Raw genomic sequence first — 19,272 nt, 5'->3', positions numbered from 1 at the left:
TGCTTTTGGCCTGCGGGCCGTATGTTTGACACCTGTGATATATAGTATAGCCTCATTGCTCACAATAGCCACATTTCTCAATTTTCAGCAAACGATATCTGGCGAAAGACTCTGGATGCGACAGCAGACAAAGACAATGACCCACAAAGTTAGAGACACGTTGCTGAAGCTTCCAGCAGCACCCATGAGCCAGGAAGTTGGTGGAGATCCAAGCCGAGCAAAAACAGAGGCAGTGTTGCAGTGGTGAATGCTAAAGTGTCTTCTAGATAGGTAAGCACTTACATTTAACACTACTATAATAGTTTGAATTGAAATATCATTTAAGCTAGGAGAGATAATCTGCTGGAAAGCTAACGGTTGTTAAGTAACGTAACAGCTGCGTGAAGGGGAACTACCGTTTTTTACAACCTGGACCTTGTTTCTGGCATAAAATACGATCGTTTACTCACCCATATAACTTTGGTATCATTTGGAGTCGTTTGGATGATATTTAGATCTGCGTATATCCATATAGTGGGAGTGACTGGGGCACCGAAACGCAGCCTCTAAATAACACATTATCTGCCGTGAAACTCGATCATTTCACCAATATTTTGTTATGATACGCTCGTGCTATTATTATCATCATCCGGGGTCCGTAGATTGACCTACTAACCTCTGACCTGGATGATGTCATCTCTGAGCGCCGCGTGCACCCCACGCAGCTTATTTACCTGTAATTTGCTACTGCTTGTTTTTTGCAACATGGCTGAATATTTTACAGATTCTGAGGTTGTGAACGACGACTTTGTTTATGATGGACGTCCTTACCGTTTTGAGCCAGAGTATACGGATTAGGAGCTCGTTGAAAGGAGGATGCAGAGGCAGAGAGAGGAACAGCTGGCCAAAGAACAGCCAAAACGCTCACATCCGCGAATAGATAACAGGTAACTCCGGATTCAACTGGGAATTGCACTAGCGTATCATAACAAAATATTGGTGAAATGAATGAGTTTCGCGGCAGATAATGCGTTATTTAGAGGCTGTGTTTCGGTGCCCCAGTCACTCCCACTATATGGATATACGTGGATCTAAATAACGTCCGAACGACTCCAAATGACACCAAAGTTATATATGTGAGTAAACGATCGTATTTTATGCCAGAAATAAGGTCCAGGTTGTAAAAAACGGTAATTCCCCTTTAAAGTGGAAAACAAGTCACTGGTTTTTTTGTGAACAACTTTTTTTATTGCTTTTCGAGGAAAACAAGTACAAGTAAAAGGTACATTGCAACCTAATAGAAATTAAGAAAAGGAAAATAATGGATAAAAAAAAAAAAAAGGACCAGGCGACGACCCCCCACCCCCCCAAATTTGGATCTATATAAAACTCTTACAGGATAAGACAGACCATGTTTTAACAAGAGATGCAAATAGACATAGAAATTACAGCAATTCCTTGATCTTATCTGCCATTGTTTGCCATGCTAGAATAGTATCAGCTCCAGCACCGTGCATTCTTGCCACTGAAAGCTCCATATTTATTATGTCAATGTATGTGTTAATCCAATGGGGCTTGGTAACTGTATGTGGAGGTTTCCAGCGCAAAGCCAGCATCTTTTTGGCAGCAGTGATGCCCGTCAGGAGGATACGTCTTTTCCAGCATGCCAAATTTAATGAGGTGGTATCATTCAGGAGTAACACAATGGGAGAGCATGGTACAGTGACTTCAAGTACATTAGATAAAGTAGAACAGACCTCACCCCAAAAAAGCTTCACATCCTTACATTCCCAGTACATATGTAAATATGAGCCTGTAAGTCCATCTGAGCACAGGGTGCAATTTGGGGATGATAAACGTTTCATGAGAAAGTTTCTCCTCGGAGTGAGGTAAGTCCTGTGGATATAATTGAAATGGATCTGTTGATGGTTTGGATTTTTAGAAGCAAAGACAATTGAGGACCAAATCTTTTCCCAGTTCAATGAGTCACCTCCAATGTAGTGCTTCAATTCGTTAGACCACACATGTACAATAGGGAGGGTTTTATAAGAAGCGTCCCGGATAAGTGAATAAATTCGGGAAACCAAACCTCTTTTACGTCCTCTGTTGACCAGTATGGAGTGCAAAGGGTGAGCAGTAAGAGGAGAATTCCATGGCACTCCATACGCTTTCATAGATGATCGTAGTTGAAAGTACAGAAATAAAGATGATCCAGGTAATTGGTAAGACAGTCTCAAATCATTAAAATCACGAAGCCCATTCTCATTATAAACATCAGCTAAAACATGGATACCCCTAGAGCTCCAGTCTGGAGATGAGAATGGGAACCCCCCAGTGAGTAGGGAATAATTATGAAAGAGTGGACTATGCGTGTGCCATTTGCGTGTATTCTTAGATTCCTTCTCAGCAATAACCCATGTTGATAAGAGGAAACTCATTATGGGACCAAGTCGCAGCTTAGCTCGTTTCAAAGGGACAGTGGAGTAAATCAGATCCTCTAGCCTGTGTGGGGATGCTAGGTTCTTTTCTATAGGTTTCCAACACGGATCAGAATTGGGGTTAAGCCAATCTGTGAGTGGTCTCAATACAAATGCCCAAAAATAATATTTGAAGTTGGGCACGGAAAGACCACCCTCTGTTTTGTCTCGTTGAAGTGTAGTTAACTTCACACGCGGCCGATTCCCTCCCCAAATAAACTTAGAGACCAGAGAATGTACTTTTTTCCAGTAGTCAATTGGGGGTGGTAAGGGCAACATCGAAGAAAAGAAATTTATGCGTGGTAAAATATCCATTTTAATTATTGACACGCGAGCTTGTACTGATTTTGGCAAGTGAGACCATCTATTTAGATCCGCCTCAATTTTATTATAGATGCCCTGAAAATTCTTGTTGGCAATAGTAGTTAAAGAAGGAAAAATGTCCACCCCCAAGTATTTAAATTGTTTGACCACTGGGATATGCTGAGGTAATGAGCTCAGGTTCAATTTAGAGTTTAAAGGGAGAAGCGCAGATTTAGTCCAATTGATTTTATAACCGGATAGAGAACCAAATTCGTGAAAAGTATCCAGAATATGCGGTAATGATAAGGTTGCTCTGTCGAAATATAATAATATGTCATCAGCATATAGCGATATGAGGTGTGTGGTGTTGTTAAAAGTGATGGGGGAAATATTTGGGTGTTGACGAATTTTCTGTGCAAGGGGCTCTAATGACAAAGAAAACAAGTCACTGGTTATAATGAATCAAACCTCTCATCTGATTCCATTTTTGTACATTCTACATTTTGTGCATGACATCTATTAAAAATAGGCCTCCAGAGAAAGGCTAATGTTGAGTGACACAGCAAAAGCATTACAAATGTTACTTTTTGTGTCATTTCTTCTCTGTAGCTCCACTGAAATCTGTCACTTAAAGTGTAAATTCACTTCTTTGAAAAGCTGTAACACAAGTGACAACATCTTAACATTTAAATAGACTCTCCACCAATAAAGCAAACCAAAACCCGGGGGCAGGCTACAGTATGTTTTTTGCATGTACCAGCAGCACAGTATACAAGAGTCGGCTGATTGATTTCCAGCAGAAGAAGCTGCGTCTCCGCCCTCCTTCTGTCCTTTCTGACTCTCACAGCAGGTGTGACAATGTCTGACAAGTGTTAGCAAAAAAAGGGGAAGCTGATAAAATGCGGCAACCAAATGGATAAATGGTGCTATCGCTGGATAATACAGATACAAGATATTATTGATACGAATGTCTTTCATCACAATCCTTCAGTTGGACAAATCCAATTTGTAGAAGATCAAAACTGAAAGCGCGGCCCCCGCATGTCTTTGATGAGCTTTAATGTATTCATGAAGAGGGCTATTTATTGGACAAAGTATTCACCAAACGTCACAAATGCGTCCCGCGCCTCCCTGCCTCAGTGAGTGGGTGCAAAAGCTTCAAAGTTTCCTAGGACCTCCAAATGGATGTTTGGCTGTACCACAGAGGACACGGAGAACACAAGCTAAGTGCTTCAGCAGCGGGTGACGCTAACGCAGTAGGACAGACTCAGTGTGGCGTGAAGCAGAAGAGTGCTGTGTGAGGTGACTTATGGGACAATGGGGCCGCTTTTTGCAAATAAAACATGAGGCTTATCCAGAGCCTCTGAACTATACAGTCTCTGTTTCTGTCAGGTGTTTGTGGGAAGAAAGAGAGGGGGAGAAAATCAGATTTAACGGTCCTGGATTATCTGGTATATTCAGTGAGGGGTAATACATTGTCTTTTGGCATAGCAACTCCACAACATCTAATTTTTTCCATTTTTATTTCCTTTTAAGAAGCATCAGTCTTGCTGAAACCATCTTATTCAACCCTTGACAGACAGTGTCATGCCGTATAGGACATATATTATATATTCTGCTTACGCTTCTTATTGAGACTAAAGGATTTTTACATCAGTTAGTCATTTTATGGCTGAACAATTTCATCAAACTAAAATGTTCTTTATAAATTTGGGGTAAATGTTATAAGAATTTGACACATAATTGTCTGTAAAAGGTACAATTATTATGTTTGACAGTGTGTAGATTAGAGCTTCCAAGAAAGAGCATCATCTCGATGCACAAACATATATTTAGTTTTGGTTTATTTTCGTCTCTTCCTCTCCTTAAAATGATTAAAATAAAGAAATGTTTGCTCAACAATCATAGTTTGGCGCAGATCACGGACATATTTAACTCGTAACAAGGGGACAAAGTCAGATTTATTTTTATGGTCATGACCTAAAAGCAGTCCAGACTATTCCCCCACATTTTTCTTCAGCTAATCAGAGACAACAGACTCTAATACACTGAAGCTATCCAAAATAAAAACAAGCATCTCTTGTTGTTTTTTCCCTCTGTAAATGTCTCAGCAGTCAATTATGTAAAGCCTCCGATGCCGGCACTTAGGACGACGAGGCCTGTAAGTTTAGCTCCAAACATGTTTAAGTGTCCTTTTAAATTCAGCCGCGGAGACGTGTATGAATAAGACATATTTTGTGCGGCACGTCCACGCAGAGCTATCTTTGGCGGCGGTGAGGATGCCAGTGACATCTTTGGGCATAAAAGGTTTAGAGCATCGGTGACTCACTCTTGCTTTTGAACCCTTTGGTAATTTTTTACAAGTTGAAGCCTAAAATGTTAATACGTCAGACTACACCTATGAGACGCAACATTTAATCCACCTGTCTGATATTGTCTGGGTCTCTCTTATGACTCCAAATTCGTTCTGACATGGGCCTTCTGAGGGTGTCCTGTGGTGTCTGGCACCAGGACGTGGTAGCCATTGCCTTTAGGTCCTATGGGTTGAGGTTTAGAGGACGGGGCAACACCTCTGGCTTTTTTTCATGTTGTTCCTAAGGATTTTTTTGTGACGTGGCAGACCGCACTGTCCTGCTGTGGGTGGCCGCTTCTGTCTGGGGAGTGTAGCTGCTATGGGGAGGGAGTGCCTGGTCAGCAACAACTTTTATGTGGGTGGTACATGTCTAAGTAACAGCCACACAAATCCAAAACCAAAGCCTTCCCAGCAGAACATTTGCATCACAATGACATGATTAATATTATTCCCCTCGAGTGTTGCGGCCGATTGGTGTTATTGTGTAAAACAAAAGTCAGATTGTAATTGATCAGAACCAGGAGATTTAATCACCCATCCCTGCAAAACAGGAGTCAGATGCAACTTTAAACATCCTCGATCCATGGGAGAGGTGCAGAAAGTCGGCGGCCTCCTGCGCATTAAAACCTCGTGGCCGCGACTGAACAAGCTGCTGAATAAATTAAAGATCACTCAGCAGCACGGTCAATATTTCATAGGCAGCGAGTGTTACCAAAATGACAAATAGAGCGTAATATATGTTGTTCTTTCACATTTTTAAAGCTCAAGTATAATGCAGCTACTGAGGGAAGGCTCCCTGCTTTACTTTTCACATGTACCCTTCAACGGAGAAATGCTCCAAAAAGGCTAAATATAAAATGCAAAAAAATGAAAAATTAAGAAACATACATGCATACAATACCAGCCGTAATTATCACCCCTCTCATCAGTGTTTAAGGCAAACCAGCAGCAGCAGCAGCAGCTTCCCTTTTATTTCAAGCCCATGGAACAAGTTAGTATATTTAATTCAGCAAAGCAGAGATTGTTCTTCTTTAGCCGAATGTCAGATATTCAAATCCTTTTTCTTTTTCTTTTTTTGGATTTTGGATTTATTCAATAATATTGGTAAAATCAAGATGTGTCATTTCTTCACAGACTACAGATTCTTTTTTATTATCCTGCTGATTATCTCCTCCACTGGTCAATTCATTATTTAATTTCTCTATATAAAGATATTCTATAAAAAAGGAAACAAAGAAATATGTTTATTTGGGAAGGAGCTGGAACAAGTGAATCTGTGGTATATTGTTTTCAAAGATGATTCATGTCCTGTTTAGCTGCTGATAATCTGAGTAGCTACTCTAATATTAGTGAGCTGAGACGATAACACATTATTTGTCATGGTTCAGAGCCTAATGCTTATGCTTAGACACACCTCCTTGACTCTTTGTCTCTGGACATGTATACATCTTCACTATTTTTAGATCAAATCGCTGAAGAAGTATACAGTGGGACTGCGTCCGTCCACCGCGACCTCCCCCTCTCCCCCTCTCCACCTCGCCTTGCAGGCCTGATTGTGTTCCTATACAAAGTCAGGAAACCGTCTGGCCTCTGAGAGCTGCCTTGTTGTGAGGAAACACGCTGCATGCTGGGCTCACGTCCAGGGCCGGGCCTCAATGCACATTATGGGCCCAGTTTCCCCACCCACGCCCCTCTTACCTCAGCCTGGATCCACAGAATTAAAACATTATTATTATTAGTTATTATTATTATTCGTAGGGGCAACCAGATTTTATTAGCCGACTCTGGGGACATAATTCATGTCTTATTTCCTCTCTGTGTTGGTGGACCCCGTCCTTTGAAGGGTTTGGGGCTTTGTTGTTGTAACCTACAGGATTTAGGAGATGGCTGTTCAGAAATCATCTGCTTTTGATTGGATAATTTCTTCATATCTTCTTCTTGTTCTATTTATTTCTTAATTCACTGACTGAAATTGCATCAAATAAATAAATGCTGGCCTCTTTTTTTTTTTTTTTTTTTTCTTTTAGTTATTTTGTTTTTGTACTAAAATTAGACTGCACAGAGCCGTGCCTTGAGTCTGCAATGAGCCGCTGCAACGTGAATTATGACAAAATCTTGTGATACCAAACAATGTGTTCTGATTGCCAGCTATAACACTAGCTAGAGACAGAACAACCATTTAATTTTGTTATTTTACAAAGATATGCTAGAATAATTCAGCCTTAGTGCATATTAGTTATGTGTCTTTAACTAGTTAATCTTGTCATTAATCCTGGAAGAAGTATTCAGATCAAGGATGTGATTAGGTCTAGTAAAAGCCAATGCTTTAAAAGATTAAAAGCTCCAAAATGTGTTTTTAATTGTTACATTTATATATATGTGTTAAAATTGGATTATTTCTGCATCAGCATGGCTGTACAAGTTTAATATTGTAGATCATTTACTTCCCTTTATATACTCGTTTACAGTATTATTAAAATCTAAATAAAGTAAAGTAAGTAGTAAAAGTACAACCATTTCCTCTGAAATGTTGTGAAATAAAGCAGTGTAATATTTAAAGTACATACCTCAGGCTGTTATTTCATCATGAGAATAATATAAAACAGTTAAATATATTGTAAACGTGGAATTTTGTGTATAAATAATATTAAACGCAATTTTATTGTTAAAATTGCTGCTTAAATATCCACTAGAAAATACTAGACAAATACTAGAAAAATCTTCCTCTTTTTAGGTGATTCAAGAGAAAGTGGAGAAGAAACAACTGCCGTATTAAGTCGCCGTGAAATAACAATGAAAACAACACTCGATAATAGTTTGATTATTATATAAAGTTGAGGGTTTTGTGGTCAGTTACCATTGGCTCCCCGGCTCCCATAGAAACGGTGATGTAGCGGCGGAGGGGCCGGGTCTTCCTGCAACAGCTGAGGCGGATCTGCGGCTTGATTACGGCTCACAGCAGACTCCAACATAATTGATGACCTAATTGAAAAGCAGGAGTAGGAGGAGGTGGTGGATGAGAGAAAGGGTGGGGGTCACTGGCGGACAGGAGGAGAGAGAGAGAGACGCGCTCCAATGAGAAAAAAGTTTACTTGTTCTTCCTCCGCACAGTCCCGCAGCTGAGGGCATTGATGTGAGCGCAGAGGCTTTCTGTTTTTACGCGCACTTCTTTCCCCCCATCTCTCACCTTCACACACGGAGCACAAATCCACCTTCTCACCTTTAGTTTAGCGCGCGTCTGTTACTTCTTTTTCTTTCCCCTTTACTCCCTTTTTATGAATGATTCTCTCTCGCAGTACTTCTAAACGATCCTCGGATACCTCGCCGTCCTCGTCTGCACGACTTCACCTCGGCGCACCTTCTCTCCTCAAGTTCAAACGCCACCAGGACTTTCACGGCAGCTTCAGTCGCACTTTGGGGAAATATCACTCGACCAGGAAAAACTTGATATTTTGCGCAGCAGCAGCAGCCGAAGCGACCGTCAACATGAGTCTCAAAGCTGACGCAGAGCCGAATAACAACGTTTCCATCGAAGAGGAGGTGAGTTTGGCCAAAGTTTTATTTCTCTGCTGCGCCACCGGACTTTGACCCGGTGGTTTTCGTGTTCAGTGAAAACCAGGCTTCCGGCCACACATCCAAACATTTGTATGTTCTGTGTGTATGTAGCTGGGTTTTTTTTTTTTTTTTTTTTTTTCCCCCCTTCCTCTCTTTACACCGCAGCCTTGGAGCGGTTTAAAAGATAAGCGAGGAGTACGCAAAATTAGAGGAGGAACGTGTGTATTCTTGCACCTCCTGGAGTTTCTAAAAGTTAACGCATTACGCACAACCTCTTTGAGAACATCTTTCAAAAAAACACATTTTAACATCTGTTTGTCTTATTTAACATTTGGGATGTCTCGTTTTACAAATTAAAATCATACAAAATCAAATGTGAAGAAGTTAAAATGTCAATTTTGTTCGTTCATTTCTATTTTATTGAAAATTCTGCAGTTTAAGGCCCCCCCACTACTAAAAACACTGATGCTTTATATTGGCTTCAAATGCTGGCTGAGAAATGGGCATGTTAAAGCCAAAAAATTATATTTTACATTTTTAAAACATACTTTTATTGGAGTAAAACGGCATCCAACGATTTTTTTTTGTTTGTTTTAATATATGACCATTTAATCTTTTATTATAAGCATCCACAGTGGCGTGATGTGTTTGCATTCAGGTGCAGATAAAATAACATGTTACTGCAGGTTTTTGAATCTTGCTTCAGATTTAAGAAAGCCATCATGAAACTGAAACCTAAAATAAAATAAATGTCACAATTGTTACTTGAAATTCCTTATTTCTAGTTTAGAGGTGTGGATATAAAAAAATATCAGATTCACAATAATGATTTAAATTAACTTGATTTGACTCTTTCACAGCGGACACTCTTCTTTCTGTGTGGCCAGCTATATTTCTTCTTTAATGACTCCTTATGGAGAGACACTGAGGGGAGCACTGGGCCTTTTGTTGGTCCTCCTTTGTTCTCTTTGTCTTACGACAAAGCCATGTGTGGTCACTTCATTTTTTTTTTTTTTTTTTTTGTAGCCTAATTTTCTTTGGAATTTATTTTTCTCTTGTCATTAAGAGCAAAGATCAAGCAAAGAAACCATAAAGGAATTTAAAAGAATTCCCAGTTCACGTCTGTTCATCACAGTTCATTTTAACATTAAATGTTATTGAGAGCAGGAGAGAGAGAGCACAGACTTGATGTTTATGTATATACACTCAGTCAAGGAGAAGCTGGAGGATAAATTAAAACGTCTCCGCTGAGTTTGCGTCCAGCTGGGCCGGCTTTCAGTTGCAGTATATGATGACTTGTAAAGGGCTGAGAGTTGCTGCTGTGCGGCACCTGAAAAATGCCGGAGGGCCGGCAGGGTTGGGGCCACGGGTCAGAGGAAGGAAATGGTGTCACGCTGTGCACTGTTGTCCATTGCTGTTCCTCTGGCAGGCCCATTGTACTGAGGGCCTCCCCACCGGCTGGGAACTAATGGGCCTCGCACCGCACTGTTTATTTCCCCGGCCGCACTGGACAGCACCAGTTCTCAGTGTCTGATCAAGGAGGGTCCTTGATGTAGACGCAGGAGCTCCTGTTAAAATGAAGAACATCTTATGTTCACCGTTGGGCTTGTTGAGAAAAGACAGGATGGAGATGTTTTTAATCATGTGGTTTTTCTCATTTGTTTATGAGCCAAATTATATTTTTTAAAGTCCATTAAATCAAACTGAACCCTTTTTAGGTCTTGACAAGGTTTTTAAGCAGTGGTTTCTGAAGTGAGGGTCAACGTCCTGGGAAACATTTGCTTGATAAGCTGGTGGGGCACAACATGATAAAAAGAAGAAAGCAGGGAAAACATGTTCTTCAAAATTAACATTTCATTTTCTAATCTCTTATTTGCTACTGGATAATTTAAGGTTTTTATTGTCTGAATAAGAATAATTGGTCTTTGTCTGATCAGATAAATTGTGGATTTCAAGGTGGAGAACCAGCATCTTAAAGGGTCAAATCTCCAGTAACATTTATTATTAGTAGTACAGAGATCATTGTTCTGTGTGTGTGTGTCAGCTTTTGGCCTTTTGATCGGTTGTAAAGAAAAAAAAAATAATAAAATGGGGACCAGTTGACCTTTGAAGGTTAAATTCACGAGTCCCTCTTCATGGTTGTTTTTTCTTTATGGTTCTTTTTCAATCCTTAAACATTGACAATCTTGAATTCCTGCTCATTTCCTTTCTTTTATTTTTTTTTCCACAGCTAAACATCATTAGTGCATTACACCAATTTCTATGTCTTTAACTCGCAAAGCTTCTCTTTCTAGAGGGAAAAAGAACAGACGGACCAAATCCCTTTTCTCTTTTTATCTTCAGGTACGAACACTGTTTGTCAGTGGCCTGCCAGTCGATATCAAGCCACGGGAACTTTACCTCCTCTTCAGACCTTTTAAGGTAAGTGACATATCTTTTAAGGAAAGGTGTAGGGAAACAAGATGACGTGTTTTAATTCTCATAAAGCCCACTGAGGCATTTGGCCTTTTCTTTCTTTTTTTTTTTTTTTTTTTTTTTTAAATTAGACTTGATTTGTCACCCCTTCTTAAAAAGTCAACACCGGTTTCATGCCAGCTGCTGGAAAAGGGTTTCCAAAAGGATTATCTGCACACAGAAGAAGACTTTTAGAGCTGAAACTGTATTTTAAACTACAGAGGAAGCACCTGTCATGCTACGTGGTTGTAATTCCCCTTTTAAACCACTTTTCATAATGCAGTAAAAGGATCTGCAGGATTTCATGTGAAGCTCATGGAGTAGAAAGTTTCAGTGCCCCTAATGGAAGTCCAGATATTTGCATATATGGAAATGAGGCCACATCATTGTTCATCCATTGCTCTGTTTTTTTGACTGGACTCCAGTTCCATAAACAATCCTCCCACCCTTGTCCTAACTAACCAAATTGAAAGTGGTATCCCTCGCACATGGATGGTCCTGTGGAATGTGTAAATGAGTAGCTCCAGCGATTGGCCAACCCAATCCTCTCCGTGACCCAGCTCACCCACCGTGTAGGGAAATTTTTATTTCCTCTCCTAACATTTGTACATTGTGAAACCACTGAAATGTTTTAAGTCATTGTGACACCCTTTTATGTATTGCCCTTTATTTCTACTGTAGGCAAACACAGCACAGTGTGTGCAAACAGGGCTAATCTGATTCAGTGCCTTTTCCCCTTCAGGCCCACAAATGAAAACTCTTGTTCTGTACCAGAACTTTTTAAAGAGACATCTTTTAATATTAAGTGCATCGTCTCTCTAGTTTTTCTGCTCTGAATGACTGAAGCTAAATCTGGTTTGGATTGTTGCTAAGGATTTATCACAGCCAGTGAAAGTTGTTTAATTTTCCATAGCTGTAAATCAGGATCAGGAGAGATCCCATCTATCACCAGTCTGGTCAGGCAAAATTCCCCTTCATTTCTCTGGAATTTACTCATGCTCTAACCAACACTTGTGCTGTTTTTAGCTTTTAAACCGGTAGCTTTACTTAGAGAGTCATGCTCAATCTACGCTCTATCAAAACAGAACCACACATACTGTATTTAAAAACACCCATTAAACCACACACAGTCATCCTTTCCATATGTTTGACTTTAGGGATAAAAATAACTCGATGTTTAATCTATAATTCAACGAAGGCTGCATTTGTTGTGTGCCTCATTTTACATTTTACGACAAATGTAAGTGCAACACTGTCACAGCGGTCTCCGTAAGTTGGTCCCCGTGAGCTCGATGTGAAGGCGCGCACACAAGCAGATTTCTCTTCATATAGTGGGGCGTTCATGCCTGACTTCCTGCATGTGACTCCAGGGTGGATAATTGGCTATCTTTCTTCTCCGCAGGGTTATGAAGGGTCACTGATTAAGTTAACTTCAAAACAGGTGAGGTGCCTTCCATAAGTGCTTCTGTGCTATGCTAAATGAGTTGCCAGGCAGAGTTTGATGTCTTTGCAACTTCAACATTGCATGAAGGAACATTTTTTTCCTGTTCCTTTTGATTTGGCCTCGGTGTGAATATTATTATATTGCAAAATAATCGGTGTGATGTTTGACAGAAATGCAGCTTGGAGCTGCTTCAGTGAATGTTGTCACAATGTGTTTCTTCCCTCTTTTCTTCCAGCCTGTCGGGTTTGTAACCTTTGACAGTCGGTCTGGAGCTGAAGCGGCAAAAAATGCACTAAATGTAAGCATCGACTTGTTTTTATTGATTTATTTCTTCCCACAGAGACTTATGCTGTTTTTTTTCCCCCACTTTAAAAAAAAAAATATATATTTATAAGTTCATGTAGAGTTTTTCTAACCTTAAACCTGAAAGTGATTAGGACTTGGGGGGGGAAAAAATAAATAAATTCTTCTTTCCCATTAAAAAAAATTCCTTAAAGTCAACCCATTTTGTCTTTTACAATTCAAAGGCAGGGGCATTTTTGGAAAGAGGCCAGAATCCCGTAGCCTTACGGTAGTTTACTTTGACCTTGATACACATCCTCCTTAGTCTGATGTAGCTTTCTTCATTTTTCATGTCACTGCTTTACTGTTATACTCGTTCTATAGCCACATGTGTAGTATTATTTGGACACAATCTCAGTAGTGTAACCTCTTATTTTGTCACCCAGTAGCCCACGTTGGCAGTATCTAACACTTCTCTCTCATAGCCTAGCCTTCCTTATGAGCATCACCTCTTAGACACACCAGCAGTCACACACACAAACACACACATACACCAAAATATTACTCACCTGCATGTGGGCACAACGCTTAGGGCACAAGAACACAAGCAGGGTTAAAACCACCTCAAAAAATGAAGTGACACTCAACGTCTCGCCATCGGCCCTTTTCCTCGTCTCCCTCTCCTCCTGGCTCGTGCGAAGGGTGAACTCCTCCTCCAGTCACCTGTGCTCTTGATTTTGTCACGAGGAGGAAGAGATGCAAGCGTGTTGAAATATTTCAGAAGTGTGTCCTTCAGCCTTCCTCTTTTTTTTTTTTTTTCTTTTTGAAGGCACTAAATTTTGAAAGCGTTCAGAAGGGCGGGGTATGTTTCAAAATCCCACCTACAGTGGGTAGCTCGGGGGAAGCTTGAAGGATGCATCCTGAATATTGAAACCACTGCTTTAGGAAAGGGGGCCATGTGAGACTACTGAGCTACAGCCCCTCAAACTCAGCCCACCTCCCTTACGATGTCCCCTCCTCCTCCTCCCCTCCTCCATCTCTCTCCCAGGGTATCCGTTTTGACCCCGAAAGCCCCCAGACCCTGCGCTTAGAGTTTGCTAAAGCCAACACGAAGATGGCAAAGAGTAAGCTGATGGCCACACCGAACCCCACAAATATCCACCCTGCTCTAGGAGCACACTTCATTGCACGGGACCCATGTAAGTTGTACGGCTGCACCACTCTAGGCTCTCATCCACTCTCACCTTGGCAATTACCCTTGTTGCCCTTTTCAAAGTCTAATTGTTGTATCTGAGACAAGCGGGCAGGGGTTGAAAAACAGTATTTAACCAATTAAGGACTAACTCACCTCCACATGCATGTGTCATCTCAATTCTTAAGACAGCTGCTTTGCTTCTGTCCAGCTGGGAAATTCCACTCTCACAAGGTTAAGTCAGCAGTTGCGTTTCTGCTCTCTTTGCCTAAACACCTGCTTGATTCATTAGGTTCGGACAGGTGCTCGTTGACAAGTGTTGAGCTGCATTCAGACCAGATTCCTCCTGGCCAAACTTACTCGAGTGATGTGGTGAAGAGCAGGAAGAGGGAGCTAGTTGCCTTTAAAGTTAACAAAACAGCATTTTACAGCATAACTTTCGGTTACTGCATCTAAACAGCAACATTTCTTGTCTGTTTGTTGTAATTTACATCAAGATAATTCTTGACTGAGAGTCGGTTTCACCTGCTCTCCAACTACACTGAAGAACCTTAAAGTTTGCATCAAGATCTGCCATTCAGATCCTGGTAAATCCAAGTCTAAAACAAAGGCAGCTAGACTTGAGTTCTTTACAACTTGACTCGATGTCCAGTTGCCTTTTTGTTTTATGATATTTGTGCATCAAAGTAAAACCCCTTGACATTTATGTGATGGAGAAGAGGTCAGTTTGCAGCCAGAAGTGAATGTTTTTTTTGCCAGTTCTTCATAGAAATGAACAGGAGGCCAAATCTGGTCTGACTGCATCTTTTAGACTTTTTACAATAAAGCCTTTAGCGGCAGTACAAGCTATTCAAAATAAATAAATAAATAACAATCATTGGCCAGTAGTAAAACCGTAAAGATGACACAAAAAAATACACCATCTTTTTACAACATGCTTTGATTAAATTTTTTTCTTACATGATGCAATCCTGTATGTTCAAGGGTAGGTCAGTCAGCCTTTTGCTTCCTCCCACCATGTACTTCCCCAGATGATCTGACAGGGGCAGCACTGATCCCAGCATCACCAGATGCCTGGACTCCTTATCCTCTGTACACCACGGAGCTAACCCCAGGCCTCCCCCACGCAGCCTTCACTTATCCGGCGGCCGCTGCCGCTGCTGCAGCCCTCCACGCCCAGGTGAGGGACCAACCGGTGTGTGTTTCCCTTTCTTTTCTTTTCCTTTTTCTTATATTTTTGCTCTAACTTTGCAGGGCCTCTTCTTTTATAGAGCAACACACTGAGCAAAACTGATGCCTGCACACGAGTATACCACATATTGGCTCTGGCTTGTATTAAATGCATGATTCTTGTAAAAGTTGCAGTGTGCAGGTGTGTTTATTTTTACTCAGTTTGCTACAAAAAGTTTAAGGACGCACTGCTGCACAGTTAAAAGCAGCGGTTCATACTAGTGGAACCTTCCCAGTGGTCCTTTGAGGTATTACAAAAACATTACCAGGCACTTATCTTAAATTCCTCCCTGTTTTAATCTGACCATTTTTGGCTCATGAGTTCAGCTTTGTGGATGAGTGCGACATCTGCTTTTAATAGAGCTCTGTGCATCACAGCATGGATTAATGAAGTAATAATGGGAAATAAAAATATGAGCCTTAAGAAAGAGTAGTCAAAATGCCAACTCAGACAGGTTAACCAACTGAGTTGAGCTTTTTTTCAGCTGAAAACTGGATTATTAACCAGACATGGGAGAAATGTGGGCAGAGTCTTTACATAGGAAGCTAACTGCAGTCTAAATATGCTACTGCAATAGTGTAGCTTACTACAAGGGAGTGGGCAGGGCTTTTTCTAACAATGGCAATGGAAAATATTTCTCTCTTGGGTCATTTTAAGTTCATTGTCAGCTAACTTCCTCCTGAAAGCAGGAGTAGGAGCAAAGGAGGGTGGTACGCTGCAAAGCAGGCAGCTATTGCACTGGCCATTTTTTGTCGGGCACAAGAGGCTGAGGAATGTCAGGTATTTGCTCTGAGAAACTGTCAGACCTGATGGCCTTCCTTGAAGGTGCCAACTTACTGTCCACGTCCCTGTTGGAACATAAGCTGACTGGGTAGCCGCACAAAGGGGGGAAAAGCCTTTTAATTGCATTCTGATGAAAGATCCCTAAAATGCCCTGATCCCAAACTGCTCTCCCCCTCCTGACTCTCAGCCTTGTCAGTTTGTCTGTGACACAGCAAGTGTTAAGTCCCTAAACAACTGTTGATAAGCACATGAATATGTTGAGTTGTTTCTGTGGGGTGTGTTTTAGATGAAATGAGAGGCCTCATTCTGCCAGAGGGGTTTAGTCACAGGTATGGAAAGGGTTCAGGCGTACCAGCTCTTACCGTGTGGAAATGTTTAACACACCGAGAGGTTCACCTCTCCACATTTCCATGCCTGTTAATTACTTCAGGACTATTGTCCTCAATGAGCAGCTACATGACCCACATTCCCATGGCTTCAGTGACCAGGGCTTAAAGGGACAGTCCTCCTAAACCTGAAAAGTACGTTTCAAAGCTCGTTAATGGAAGAACTCTGAGGATTGACGCACTGAAGCCTGGTTTTGGTCTGACTATGTTTGTGTTTCTTTAGATGCGCTGGTACCCTACTCCCTCTGAGACTTCCCAGCCTGGATGGAAGTCCCGGCAGTTTTGTTAGATATTTAGTGAGTAACCTTTGGTCAAACAGTGTGTTATTTTTGTTTCCTTTGTTTTTATTTTTAGACTTGCCCACCAACAATCCTGACTGCTAAATAAAATGACGTGCAGACCTGCATATTTAACAGCCACACAATGGAGAAAAAAAAAAGCCAAAAAAACAGTTTGACGTTAAAGGACAAGGCTGGCACTATTATGATTTTGTTGTCAATAAATCCATTTAACTTGGAACATCCTGACCCCAGTGGTCTCGGCCCCAGAAAGATGTGTATCTTTAAACAAAATTGTTTCCAAAAACAGCTGAACACTGTAATTTTATTTTTTTTTCACTTGCTTCATTCTGAATTTATACTGATCTGGTTTTAGTTCTTTGTTTTCTTTTCAGTTTCATACTAATGAATATTTGGTGCATTAGTGAATATTTATTGCAGCAGGAGTTGAGCATGTCACCTAATACAAAAGTGTGCATCCTGTTTTTTATTTTTCTTTTGAGTTATCGCTCTGTATGCACAGAGGGTCAAGCTGTTTTTGGCGTTTTCATGGGAGTTATTGTCAAAAGAAACTAAATACAGAATATCATGTTTTTAGTCTGGTCGTATGGCAGATCTGTGCCACTGACTTCCAGTGTTGGAGAAAACACTGAATAATTTTAGTCCAATGTGTTGACTGTAAACATAATCACTGTGTTCAACACTCGCCTGCTGTAAATGCATCACTAATGCATCAAATTTGTATTGATCAACAACTGAAAATAGTCTCCAACCTCATTTGTTTTAAACACAGAGCCTTTTTAACAATCCCTAACACTTTGTCACTTTTTTTAAAAAAACTAAAAACTAGATTAACACCAGTTTTATCCTTATCAGTTCTTTTTGTTTTAAAACTAAAAACATACAGGTGTGTTTTGGACTAAATCTCATTTTCCTTGTTTTCTTCAGGCCTCTGGAAACCACACCTTTGTCCACCTGAAGTGAGGTTTGCCAAGCTCTTCATTAATTAATTTAATCAGGTTTATTTAATGGACAGATGTGCATTATTATAAACATAACAGTATTTATACCTCCTCCCAATTGTGTCTGGGGGGGCATCTGAGTTGAAACCATCTTGCTGTCGACAATCTGAGCTCATCCTTGGCAACTATTGCGGTACCATCTTAGCACTTCAATAAAAACAAAACAAAACACCTCATGCAAAACAACTCCATGGATCATAATTGCTGAGGAAATCTGACGCATTGAAGTTACTGTTGTTAAGCTAGTCCTTCCCTGGTTTTACCGCTGCTCCTGGGAGGTTTAGAAGCGTTAAGAGTCATTGCATGTTAAAGTCTTTTTGGCATGAATTTAGAACGCAGAGTTCTGTGTATCCTAATTTTCTTAGTGTTTGTGTTGCCTCTTTACCTTGACCTAGACAGCGAAATGTTTTGTTTTTCTGTAGAACCTTGGTCTTACCTCTGTGAAAGCTATAGGCTGTTGTGTAAATGGCTTATCTCGCATGGACCTTGTGAATGCATCCCTACGTTCTGACAATCCCAGTCCTTATGATCATATCAATGTCTGTCATTATTTGAGCGAAGGAAAGTACAAATATTTTTGTACTTTATGCGTAATGTATATTTATGCATTTTTGTGCAACTAAATAATGAACCTGTATAAGTTGGATGTTTAGTCGTCTCTTGTGTTTTTGGTGTTAATTTTTTGATCCTATAATCCTGTTGAAGTAGTTTTAAAGAAAAAGTGCAATTTGTTTAAAGGGGGAGCGGATTATCTGTCAAAAAAAAAAAAAAAGGAAGTATTCAGAACGTGGCGCGTGCCATTCTGCTAAAACGAGATTGCTGTAAAACGATCTTTCAGAATGTGAAACTGGAATACAAACGTAAAGGGTTGCTTTTTTTGGAGGGGGTGGGCATTTTGAAATGGGAAGCAGGATTAGACTGGAGGAATTTAGTTTGTGGTTTAGAACATGTTTGTCTTTGTATCTGCTGTGCATAAGATGTAAAAAAAAAAAAAAACTAAAAAAAATATAATAATAATCCCATCTTATGAATAAAAAGAAGTGAATGCATATCTCTGGGCATCTGTCATTTATCACTGCAGCCAATCAAAGTTAAATACTCTGACGATGTATTCCGGCTCCAAGAACTGAACTCTGTGGACATCAGATGCCTGCATCAATAATTCACAGCAACTTTTCATTTGTAATGCACCGGTGCATTAGTGTCTCTTTGCATCTTGTGTGGGTCTGACCTCCACACTCCGCCCTCATAAGCTGGTAAGATGCTCTGCTCAACCAACCATGACGGATCCTCGAGGGACTCTTAAGTGACTCTTCTCAATATAACCAGCTGTCTGATTGTAGAAGTGACAGTGCTGGTGGTTTGACTATAAACATTTGGCCACATTGTGCTAATTAAGTTATGGTATACAAAGCATTGGCATTACACCAGATGGTGTCTGTCCAATCTGATAACAATAACAATGACCACTGTCTGAGTGGCATCAGCATGATGTTCTCCCTCCAGTGATTTTGACTCGGTTAAGGCTTGAAA

At 40.5% G+C, this 19,272-nt stretch overlaps 1 protein-coding gene across 3 annotated transcripts; it reads left to right on the top strand.

The window, feature by feature from the left end:
- The first annotated feature begins 8,079 nt into the window (after positions 1 to 8,079).
- On the top strand, positions 8,080 to 18,801 carry LOC311485832 (RNA-binding protein, mRNA-processing factor 2a). Of its 3 annotated transcripts, none has more exons than XM_084541482.1 (8): positions 8,080 to 8,652; positions 11,011 to 11,088; positions 12,524 to 12,562; positions 12,801 to 12,863; positions 13,896 to 14,046; positions 15,071 to 15,234; positions 16,663 to 16,735; positions 17,666 to 18,801. In XM_084541482.1, the coding sequence occupies exons 1-7, from the start codon at positions 8,392 to 8,394 to the stop codon at positions 16,726 to 16,728; spliced, it is 822 nt and encodes a 273-aa protein (XP_084397608.1). In that variant the 5' UTR covers positions 8,080 to 8,391; the 3' UTR covers positions 16,729 to 16,735; positions 17,666 to 18,801. The 3 variants fall into 3 exon arrangements, with proteins under 3 accessions (XP_084397608.1, XP_084397610.1, XP_084397609.1); XM_084541483.1 differs by having other exon boundaries at positions 8,082 to 8,652; positions 15,071 to 15,219; positions 17,666 to 18,800; XM_084541484.1 differs by lacking the exons at positions 16,663 to 16,735; positions 17,666 to 18,801 and adding an exon at positions 15,294 to 15,420 and having other exon boundaries at positions 8,081 to 8,652; positions 15,071 to 15,219.
- The last annotated feature ends 471 nt before the right edge of the window (positions 18,802 to 19,272 follow it).

Source organism: Chelon labrosus (genome assembly GCF_963514085.1).
Source record: "Chelon labrosus genome assembly, chromosome: 3".
NCBI lineage: Eukaryota > Metazoa > Chordata > Actinopteri > Mugiliformes > Mugilidae > Chelon > Chelon labrosus.
The sequence above is the reverse complement of the archived record's forward strand: the minus strand, read 5'-3'. Positions and strand labels throughout refer to the sequence as shown.

Excerpts from the sequence above, each read along its gene's own strand:
- LOC311485832 (XM_084541482.1), top strand. The coding sequence starts at position 8,392 with ATGATTCTCTCTCGCAGTACTTCTAAACGATCCTCGGATACCTCGCCG. Across the intron at positions 12,563-12,800 it reads TTAAGTTAACTTCAAAACAG|CCTGTCGGGTTTGTAACCTT; the intron begins GTGAGGTGCCTT and ends CTTTTCTTCCAG. Across the intron at positions 12,864-13,895 it reads CGGCAAAAAATGCACTAAAT|GGTATCCGTTTTGACCCCGA; the intron begins GTAAGCATCGAC and ends TCTCTCTCCCAG.